The sequence below is a fragment of the Cryptotermes secundus genome, unplaced genomic scaffold, assembly GCF_002891405.2.
Source record: "Cryptotermes secundus unplaced genomic scaffold, Csec_1.0 scaffold1112, whole genome shotgun sequence".
NCBI lineage: Eukaryota > Metazoa > Arthropoda > Insecta > Blattodea > Kalotermitidae > Cryptotermes > Cryptotermes secundus.
In genome coordinates, this window is record NW_019726242.1 from 80,038 (window position 1) to 91,257 (window position 11,220).

At 38.8% G+C, this 11,220-nt stretch overlaps 2 protein-coding genes across 3 annotated transcripts in view; one reads left to right on the forward strand and one right to left on the reverse strand.

Moving 5' to 3' along the window:
* Window positions 1-10,627, reverse strand: part of LOC111864128 (ceramide synthase 6) — a 28,122-nt gene extending 17,495 nt beyond the window's left edge. For both annotated transcript variants that reach the window (XM_033751333.1, XM_023851160.2), the window contains exons 1-4: window positions 10,276-10,627; window positions 10,077-10,197; window positions 2,379-2,491; window positions 2,174-2,282 (exon numbers count right to left, since the gene is read on the reverse strand). In XM_033751333.1, the coding sequence (XP_033607224.1) occupies window positions 2,174-2,282; window positions 2,379-2,491; window positions 10,077-10,197; window positions 10,276-10,454 (522 nt within the window). In that variant the 5' untranslated portion in view covers window positions 10,455-10,627. The remainder of the gene's footprint in view (window positions 1-2,173; window positions 2,283-2,378; window positions 2,492-10,076; window positions 10,198-10,275) is intronic.
* On the forward strand, window positions 881-1,913 carry LOC117282281 (piggyBac transposable element-derived protein 4-like). Its single transcript, XM_033751334.1, has 2 exons — window positions 881-1,812; window positions 1,849-1,913. Exon 1 carries the CDS (start codon window positions 903-905, stop codon window positions 1,761-1,763), a length of 861 nt encoding a protein of 286 aa, XP_033607225.1. The 5' UTR covers window positions 881-902; the 3' UTR covers window positions 1,764-1,812; window positions 1,849-1,913.
* Window positions 10,628-11,220: the final 593 nt, after the last annotated feature.

Here is an 11,220-nt window from a genome sequence, read left to right on the forward strand (position 1 = left end):
GTCTCGCTTTTTCAATCATAAATTATAGGATTTAGCTGGAAGCCCCCTCCCCCAAGATGGAACCTCAAAAACGAGCCCGATACTCAAAACTCCTCGATGCTGAAGAACTGGAGGAAATATTGATGGAAGATGAATCCGACGAAGAGTTGGAAGAACTCGATGAGGTCATTGAACCTCACGAGCATATATCGTCATCATCATCATCATCATCATCATCCTCAAGTAATGAAGCAGGGGAAATGGAGATCAGGTTTCGCGATAGAAGACCCGGGGATTCGTCAAAGCTCCTAGATTTCACTGGTCCTCCGAGTGGAATAAACAGATCCACTGCGCCCAATATAAATGCTGAGTCCTCTCCCTTTTCCATATTCATTCTCTTTTTTCACCATATATTCCAGATCTTGGTACAAGAAACAAACAGATATTTTCATCAATTTTTGGCAAGCCAAGAAGCTCCAGGCCCTTCTACTCAACCGCCTGACGTCACACTTGAAGAAATGTCGAAATTTTTGGCCATAATAATTCAAATGGGCCACGATCAGCGGGACACCCTGAAAGATTATTGGTCGAGAGATGAGCAGTACTACACTCCATTCTATCATAACACCATGGTACGCGACCGTTTCTTCCATATTTTGAGATTCCTTCATTTTGAGAATAATGAAGCTCCTCCAAATCGAGATGACCCAGAGTACGATAGGCTCTGGAAGATTAGTAAAATTTTCAACAATCTTAACAGCAAATTTTGTTAACTTTACCATCCATCGGAACATCTTGCTGTTGATGAAGTGATAGTGCTGTTCAAAGGAAGAGTGGTTTTTCGGCAGTATATTCCCAAGAAACATAAAAGATTTGGAATAAAAATTTACAAGCTTTGCGATTCTCTGGGCTATACCTATGACATGACTGTTTATTTGGGGAAACAAAGGCAACTTGCAACCGAAGAAATTACACCAACCCATGGCATTGTTCTCCAACTTATTCGAAGAGTAGAAGGCTCAGGACACAAACTTTATATGGACAGTTATTTCAGTTCCCCTGCATTGTATGATGATCTTCTAGAGCACAGAATAAATTTGTGTGGCACTGTTCGCAATGACAGGCGTGGAATGCCACAAGAAATTCGGCCCAAATCGCTGAAATTGAAAAAAGGGGACATTGTGACAAGAGTGAAGGGGAATCTAAGTGTTGTTCGTTGGAAGGACAAGCGCGATGTGTATGTTCTGACGAATATGCACCCTCCTCCATTGGATGGCAACTTCCGAGATGAATCTGGCCGTGCTATCAAACCTCATGTAATTGAAGACTACAATGCACACATGGGCTTTGTGGACAAATCTGATAGAATGGTGAACAGCTATGGCATTGCTCGGAGGACATGGAAATGGACGAAGAAATTATTCTTCCACCTCCTAGACATGACTGTTCTCAATGCATATCTGTTACACAAGTCATGTGATGGAAAAATGACGCACAAAAAATTCCGCGAAATTTTGGTGCGTGATTTGATTCTTCAATCGCATGAGGCGAACATCACGGTCAGTGGCGTTTCTCGGGGGAGGCCAAGTTCATCTGGGGCCCAACTGAGTCGACTGGAGGTGAAACATTCAAAACACTGGCCAGCTAAGGGGAAACAAAGACGGTGTCGGGTTTGTTCTATAAACAAGAAAAGCAGAAGCACGCTTTTCTGCTGTAAAAAGTGTGATGTCGCGCTGTGTGTGGTGGACTGCTTCGAGAAATGGCACACGCGCGTCAGAGTGTAAGCTGTGAAGTGACGCAGTCCAAACCGTGTACAGTCCGGCCCAAATATTATTGTATATAGTGTCATCATATTTACATCACCACCACGATTCAAGGTTGAAGAAAAATAACGGGTAAGTACTTTAGAATTTCATAACGTATTTAATAACGATTATATTTTGCATTTCATGACAAAATAATCACAGTTAATTTTCATTTGTAAAACTTGCCCTTTTGTCTATATGTAGAAAATTTTATTGTCTTTCAGGTTCTTTTTAGTTCATATTTCGATGTTGCATAGAATGGAAAATATGCATTTTTTTCTGAAAGTCTGCAATGTTAAAGATTTAGGGCCATTTAAATTCCGGCCGTAGGGAGCTGCCGGCAATTTAAAAGTCCTTATGTTAAAGGTTAATGGCTACAGGTAACATACCTGGTGAGGATAACCATACCAACTATGGTTAATGTCGCATAACCATGGCTTTTCCCATAAACAGAACACACCATATGAGAATGAGCATGTATAGTATAAGCATCGCCAACTGGAAAATTAAAAATAAATCTTGTCACACATACTATACAGTCAAAAAATTCATCTACAGTTAACACCTATAGAAACATGACATGCAGAAACTCACCATGTCTCACAAAACTTTGTTAATGTTGAAGGTTTATCCTGTGAACGTCTGAGACATAACCAGCGTTCCACTTGCCTCTCTGACAATTCCACTTGTTTAGCCAGTCCCACAATCTACACAAGAATTAGCCTTTATGCTTCACAGAAAGAAAAGGTCTTTGGTTCCATTATTAATTTTGCAACAATATAATTCTAATTAGTTTTTAAAAAATTAAGTTTCTCCAATGGTAATGAATACAGTTTATGCACAAGAAACCGGCTGCTACAGATCTGCTGCCTCAAACATCATCTGAATTTTATCTTTACTGATAAACTTATGTCTCTGTTGTTCATGCAAAACAAACTACTGAAATGGGGTGTGTAGTTATAACAGGAGAGAGAAGAAATGGCAATGATTATCTCATATATTAAAATTGAAATTCTGGATGAACTGATTGGTGAGCTTAGAGTTTACACAACTGGCAAAAATAAAACTATGATTACAATCAACTTAATATGGCATTAATATGATAATGGCATTTCTTCCATACCAGATATAATGACTCAGACTTCTGGAATCTGAAGTGGCAGGTACAGTTTATGCTATCACAACATGGTTAAATCTTTGCTGAAAATCTCACACTAACTGATAACACTTCAGTAAATATTAATAACATCTATTTGAATGAGCAAACTGCATCAAAAAGAGTAAAAAAAGAAAAATTGTCCCTGTGCTTAACACTTAAAGGACTAGTCGCATGATATCATGCTTTTTGCTTTTAAATGTGGTGGACCGGTCACATGATATCATGATTTTAGGACATGTTAGGTTGCAACACACTATACCTTGTTCTGTTACCACACAGCTGCATGACTACTGTGTAATAAAACTCCGGAATGTTTGCTTAGTATTCAGTAACATGACCTCTCTGTTACCTTAACCCAGGGGTCTCCAAACTTTTCTAACCGTGAGCCACATTAGGTAATTCAGCACTTTCAACGGGCCGCATAAAATGAGAAATTAATAACTCTAGGTATATGAGTTTTATTGAAAGCACAGAATTTCATGAACTAAATACAAAGTACGTGAGAATAAATTATCGTATATTAATGACAAGAGGCAGTAGCAGCAAATCCTCATATTTTCATCACAAATTATATTAAAACAATTAATGTGAATGATGGAACTCTTTTTGCATTCTTAAAATCTGATTAAATTGAGGTTCAAATTTTGAAATGCTAATCACAAGTAGTGATTTTAAATGTTCATTGGATAAATTTGCCCTGTATTTTGACTTGATGTACTTCATCTGGGAAAAAGTTTGTTCGCACAGATAAATTTACAAGCAAATTTCTTTAAATTTGGAAATTGCTCAGAGTTCAGAAATTTATAAAATTTGATCCGATTTCCTTCCTTGTATTTGTCTTTAATATGATAATTTTCCTGAAGTTCAATAATTTCCATTTGAATTTGACTTGGTACATCTGCAGCATCACAGTCAAACGGATTTTGAAACAATTTAATTTCCTGAGCACTGGCATCCAAATCGGCAAATCACTTCCGAAATTGTTCTTTCAAATCTGAGATGAATAAATTTGCAAACGAGGAAGGAAATTCAGCTTCACCTTTTTTATGCAACTCTGCACAGTACAGCATATGATCAAAGTTACAATTTTTCACTTGGCTTTCCAGAAGTATCAACTTTGCTCTGAATGAGATCTAAAAGTTTGTGATGATCGTAAATTGTTACAATTATTATTTTGCTGGACATTATCCATCATCTTGTCTATTCTAAAAAACAGTCTACTTTCTATTAAAAAACACAACGTTTCGAGAACTGGAATCTGTTTTACCTGAAGACGGGGACAGATTCCAGTTCTCGAAATGTTGTGTTTGCTCTGAATGCCTTGATAAGCGCAAATAAATCACAGACTAAGTTATTTTCACCCTGCAACTTTAAATTCAAATGGTTCATATGGTTCACCAGATCAGCAAAACTGCTAATTTCCAAAGCCACTTGGTATCTGATAAAAGTGGTTCGTGATGGTTTTTCTCGGTAAGAAATATATCAATTTCATTCCTGAGCTGAAAGAAGTGCGAAATAAACTTTCCACAGCTAAGCCATCGAACTGAAGTATAATATGTCAGGTCAATAAGCTCAGAATCACATTTACCACTACTCACTGAAAAATTAGTTCAATTGGCGCATTTCTGCAGAATTCTTTCGCGGGCCAGATAAAATCATATCACGGGCCGCATGTGGCCTGCGGGCTGTAGTTTGGAGACCCTTGCCTTAACCCATTCCAAAGGAAAATGCCTTTTGTCGGTCTTCAAGCTGTGTATGTACCAGCCAGTAAGTTAGTAGTGGAATATGGATCAAGGATGAATTCTCCTATGAGCTAGCTTACGTGTCTTGTGAGATGCTTAGTGATGGTGACTCAGACAGTGGCAGTGACAGGGGACAACAAAGAATTGTGGCCAGACAGTAAAAGTGATAGTAGCTCCGACAAAAATGCGGGTAGTAACATTGCAAGGACAGCAAAAAATCTAAACCCGTATTCAAAATTGAAATACAAAGCATTTCTGATGAATGTGGCAAAGGCCTGGGCTACAGACCAGATGGTGGCAGCAGAACCAGAGTCAGACACAGACTTGGTGCGACTGGGCCCATCAACTCCCACCCAACACAGTCCTCATGTGGACACCCCAGGGCAACTCTCGGGTGATATGCGGAAACATACCCTCGTGAAAACTGTGAAGAGTGAAAATTCCAAGGGGAAGCATCCTTCTAGGCAATGCCGTGTTTGCACAGTTCACAAAAAAAGGAGTATGACTGTCTACATTTGCAAGTTCTGTGTAATGTCACTTCACAAAGGGGAATGTTTCCAGAAATATCACACTCTCAAGCACTTCTAGGAGCACTGATAAGGGTTCTCCAAAAATTTTAGTTCATAAAATTAATTAGATTTTATATTAATTTTTAAAGTGAATAGTGCACAAGTTAGGATAGGAGGTTTAATAATGCCGGTCCCCAGGGTGATTTAAATATTTGAATCACCAGTCCACAATTAGTTGATTAATTAAGCTCTATGCTATATAGATATATGAGAATGGAGGTACACCTCCACCATCATTGACCTTGACACTAAACAGAAGTGAGTGGTCAGATTTATGTTCCAGCCACTTTACTCCCAGGGAAAGAGTCCCAAGTATACACTGAAAAGGAGTGTGGGTAGGCCCCAGAGCTGGTTTGGATGCTGTTGAGGAGAAAAATCTCTTCCCCTTGCCAGGAATCAAACCCCAGCCATCAGGCAGGTAGCCTGTCACTATACTGGCTGAGCTGTACTTGTTTTATACCCGAGTTAAACTTGGGCCCCTTACTCTATGAGAGAAGCACAGACCGAGATGAAAAATAACATAAAGAGGAGCATCACAATTTATAGTGTTCCCCTACTTGGATGACTGAATCACGAATGAGGAGAGTATCACATACAGAGTGAGGCGCAGAAACTTCCTTTTTTTGAAGGCGAATAAAAGAAAAAATATTGCTGATAGACAAAATTTATGTTTAGCTCATGAAAGAACATACTTTAAAGTTTTAAATCATGTAGTTTTAAACAATATATCTTGAAGGTTGTGGCCACCGTTCTCTATGCACTGATGCAACCGTTTTCTGAAGTTCGCATCTGCACGTTCCAACACGTGCACCAGAATTTGGGCTACTTCCTGCCAAATAACATTCTTCAGCTGAAGCAGGTTTGTGGGGCGATGTTTAAAAACCTCTGCCTTGAGGTATCCCCATAAAAAATCACATGGCGTTAGAACAGGTGAGTGCGCTGCCCACAGGATGTCACCTCGAAGCGAGATGAGCCGTCCAGGGAACTTTGCCCTCAAGACTGTCATCGAAGCTCGGGCTGTGTGGGCCGTGGCACCATCCTGCTGGAACCAGACATTTCCTAGAGGCATTTCTTCAAGAGTTGGGTCAAAAAGTTTTTAATCATGTCCACATACTGCTGTGAATTGACAGTAATTGCATGACTGTCTTCTTCAAAAAAATAAGGGCCAATAACTCCAACTCTCGACAACGCACACCATACTGTCACCTTATCACTGTGAAGTGGCCTCTCATGGAGCTCTCTGGGATTGTTACCACTCCAATAGCGCATATTCTGCTTGTTGACATATCCAGATAGGTGAAAATGTGCCTCATCACTTAAGAAAACAAGTGCGTCAGGGGGTAAAGTTTCCAATAACGTTTCACACGCCGTTATTCAGTTCTGGAAATCACATGGTGACAATTCTTGCACAACAACCATCTTATAGGGATGGAAATTAAGATGTTTGTGAAGAATTCAGCGCATTGAACGATTGGATATGTCTAGGGCGACTGCATGTTTGCGAGCAGAGCATCTTGGAGATCTCAAAATTGACTGTCAAACTGCCTCCACACTTTCTGGCGTCGTAACGGTCCGTTGTCGTCCTGATGATTTTTTCACCGCACTCCTGGTTGTCCTAAAGTTCTCTACCCACAAAACGATCGATTTCCAGTCGGGAACAGACCTCTGGGCGTAATTCTGAAGTGAGTATGGAACGCATGCTGCACTGCCACGTAGGAATGGTTGTTCGAAAAACAGGCTTCAACAGCAAATGCATGCTGCTCACTCATCCACCTCATATTTTCTACTGAGGGGTATTAGACAGAAACTTCCGTGACAGCTGCATTCGCCGAGCCTATCCCCACTTTTCTGCGACCTCCCCTCCCTTCAAAATGTGTCTTCACAAAAAGGAAGTTTCTGTGCCCCACCCTGTACAATATTCATGGGGAAAATGAGGTACACACATAATTCAGATCTGAAAACTTCAAAATATGAGACCAATTGGAAGACATGGGCACAGATCATGGATAATATTAAACTGATCACACAGAAACAGATGTGAAGATATGGACTGAATTTAACTAACTCAGGATAATTGCAATGGTTCCATAAAGGCAGGAAGTACTGAAGTACTTTCACAAGCTTGAGTTCATTACAAAAATCCACAAACCCCATATTTCTCAACCCCTTAGGACTCTAGGGACAGTAAAACTGCAGAGACTTTTCCATGAAATGATCTCCTATCTGTGTCAAATTACATAGCACAAAGACTAGTTTATAAATGTAAATATTATTAGTACATTCAAATGTTTATTTGCAAACTCATTTCACATTCCTGTAATAAATTATGTAATACACAATGAAGTCCACCTTCTGTAATTTACAGAACAACATTCCACATTTCAATCTGTAATACCTGAATCAGATTTTTTTTTGCCCCCGATGATAATCACACATACAGATCTGAGAACCTGAAGGCTACAGATTATTCACACAAAGCCCGCATTGAATTCAATATGTGTGTGCTGTTGCATTATCCTGCTGAGAATACATGTAACTCTTTTTTTTTTTTTTGTTCACAGAAGTGCTCCAAATGATCATTCACATACCACACTGAATTTTTAGTGCTTAAAGCACTGTTAGCATTCATGAAGCAGAAGTAATTATTATTTATTTCTATACACAGTACAAGTTGAACAATTTTGTCCAAATGAATGCTGCAACTCTTACAGGATTACAACACACTGTTTAAGGACTGCAGAGTAGCGGGGTATGATAATGGAGCAAAAATGTGTGGGAAATATAGTGCGGTGCATAATACACTATTATAAATAAAACCCTGTGGATGTCATGCTTTACTAGATTTGTGCTTACTGTATCAAATTTCATCTATAAAAGAATCATTTTAGTAAAAACTCAATTCTGAATGTTAACACACATTTTAAGTCTTAATGGGACATTCTTGAGAAACCTGCACTTAAACAAAAGTATGTCACACATTAGAGTTTGATGAAGTACAGGGAAAAAAATAAAATGGAGGACAAAAGGGTAGATAAAGGAATGAAGGGGAACAGCTAGGACACTAAAATCTAGTGGAATAACAAGCCATCCATTATAATAAATTTAACAGAACAGATCAAATATTCTATTAAATTTGTTGCAGTGGATAGCCTTTATTCCAGTGGTCACTAAATGTAACGGTGAAGATGTCATATACTTAAAAACACAAAAATCAATCATGGGGTAAGGAGTCCCTTAATCAATTACTGTAAAACGCCTCAAAACTTGGACTGACAGCCTCAGCTCAACTAGTCACAATTGCTTGTCTTTCGTGGAATGCATAGGCTCATTACAACATTCACAAGAACCCACAAATTAATCCTATCCTGAGCCAGATAAATCCAGTGCACACCTCTCTTTCTTAAGACCTATCTTAATATTGTGACATGACTACTTAAAACACTGTCCACTGCATGAGAACAGCTTGATAAACAAGCAAACCGTTGCTAGATGATAGCTTGCCTACACATCAGCAACAATGAAGGAACTGTTGGAAACGGTGTTTTCTAAGCAGTCTGACCCGATGCTACATAACAAGGACCAACAGGATAAGTTAGTTATAGTCAAGAAAGCGGCCTCCGTAGTCTAGAGGTAATGTTCCCACCTCATGACTCGTGGTACTTGAATTGTTACTGTCATTCAAAGCATTCAAATTTTGGCATATTTTTTACAGAATCTGGTAGCTATCTTCATATTATGATTTCGAATTGCATTTTGTAATGAGACATGAACTCATCTTTAGTATTCTGTTCATTCGCAGACCAACCTCTTTAATAGTGTGTAGGAGATTTTATACATGCCTTTGAGGTCATGTAAATTTTCACCCAAACATTAATATCTCTGGTATATACAAGGAAGTGATATGCTCCAATCAATTCCAACCCCATATGATTTTCTTGAACCTTCCTAATGGCATATTCTAAATGGAAGTTGAGGAGAAGTGGTGATAAAGCACCTCATACAATTTCTTTATGACTAACAGAGAAAATTGATTTTCTATAAACACTGTTTACACAATTTCTATGAAGATTACTTCTTAATTTAGCAATCATGATGAAATATGTTATTAAAGAAACATATTTGCAGAACCTCTGGAGGTTTTTCAAAGAATGCCTGAGCTCTGTGGAATACACCTTGGGAACTTATGGTCTGCCTAATCATTTGCCTATGATGACTAATAAAAATCACAAAAAAGAAACCTATAACTGATAAAAATCACAAAAAAGAAACCTAACGCACTGTTCCTGACAAAGATATGAATGTAGGCATTCTGAATACAAGTAAAGACTGTGTTAATCTGTTTGGCGATTTTGGTTCCAAACACCTTTATGACTGCTGTTTCCTCTATATGAGGCGCCAATATAAGTTAACAAAAATTCCCACATTACTAACCAAATTCATCGGCAAACATTCCATGAACAGTAGAGATTGTGAGATATCTACGAATGCAAATTATGATTACCGTTCAACAGAAACGTTTCTGCTCTCTTTACTAGTTTTTCAAACAAAAAACAATAGTATGATGTATACATATGTGGGAACTGCCCACATTCAAGCAAATGTCATTGTAACATTTGCTTCAATGTGGGCAGTTTCCACACACATAACAAATTTGACGTAACCTGAAGGCTGTATTGTTTTAAAATTAATTAACAAATCTGACATAACCTGAAGGCTGTACTGTTTTACATTTAATTAATATACACGGCAGTATACAAACACTGAAGCGCTTACCTGGTTGTGCTTCATTTTTCCCTTGAAATGTAGAGAATGAAGTACGTACCTGTTTATGCTTAATTTTTCCTTTTGATAAATATGCCCTCTCCAAAATTTCATTTGGAGGCGCCTTCTTTGGTTTCGTATTTTTGATGCCCAGAGAAATTCCAACAGAAGCAAACCAATATCTACAAAGCACACATTCCATAACATAAATATATTAGCACTTACACCCAACACTTTTAACCCAAAATATTTGCACTAACCTTTCCAAAATAAATCTTAGAACCAACAGCACAACTGCTAACGGCAGCGGTATTACTAGATGTCTGTATTCGGCATAAGCTATTTTATCATTCGGTTCTAAATCTGCCCAAGTAACGTTTGGTGGCAGCCACACATCTGGATTCCAAAATTTGTCCATCAAAGTTTGAAGGAGAGACATTTCTATCAGCTATTTACTACACGAATTACACTAGCCTTATCCACACACCACATCAAACACCCACAGCTACGTTCAACACTTCATTGCTTCGTCCATGAGCGGTCCATGAGCGTCCATGAGCATAGAACTTCTGTGCCTTCTGTGCACCGAACAGAATGGTAACCTGGTCACTCAATGATGCTCAATGATCCTCAATGATTTTGGATGGCAACATAAAGCCACCGAAATGCCATGAACGGTCATGTGAGCATCACTGCTGCCACAGTGCCTGGAGACAACTCTATTATTTCAAAATGGCTGCCGCAGGTGCCGAGAGCTCGGTCGGTAAGAGGGTATGCTATCATACCACCTACCCTTTAGGTAAGAAAGTATGCTATCATACCACCAGCCTTTGTGTACTGTTCCCTCCCAAAGAATTACTAGTTCACTTGAATGGCTACAAATAATTTGCAACCCTGGCCTCTTGTACTACAAAGATTCTTACTCCATTTAGTGCATTTTGTTTTCAAACTGAGTTTAATATGACTTCACTCAGAACCATCTGGAGGAGCATGAGCTAAGTGATATCAAACTCAGTTTGAAAACAGACAACACACAACGGAGTAAGAACCTCTGCAGTACAAGAGATCAGGTTGAAACATTATTTATCAGGTGGAAGTTTCAAACCGGTGCCTGTAAAGTATGAACTGTGGGGCTCTTGTCAACGTGTTTGTGTGTAGTCTTGTCATTACTCCGATGACAACCCACTTCTTCGAAACAGTTTGTT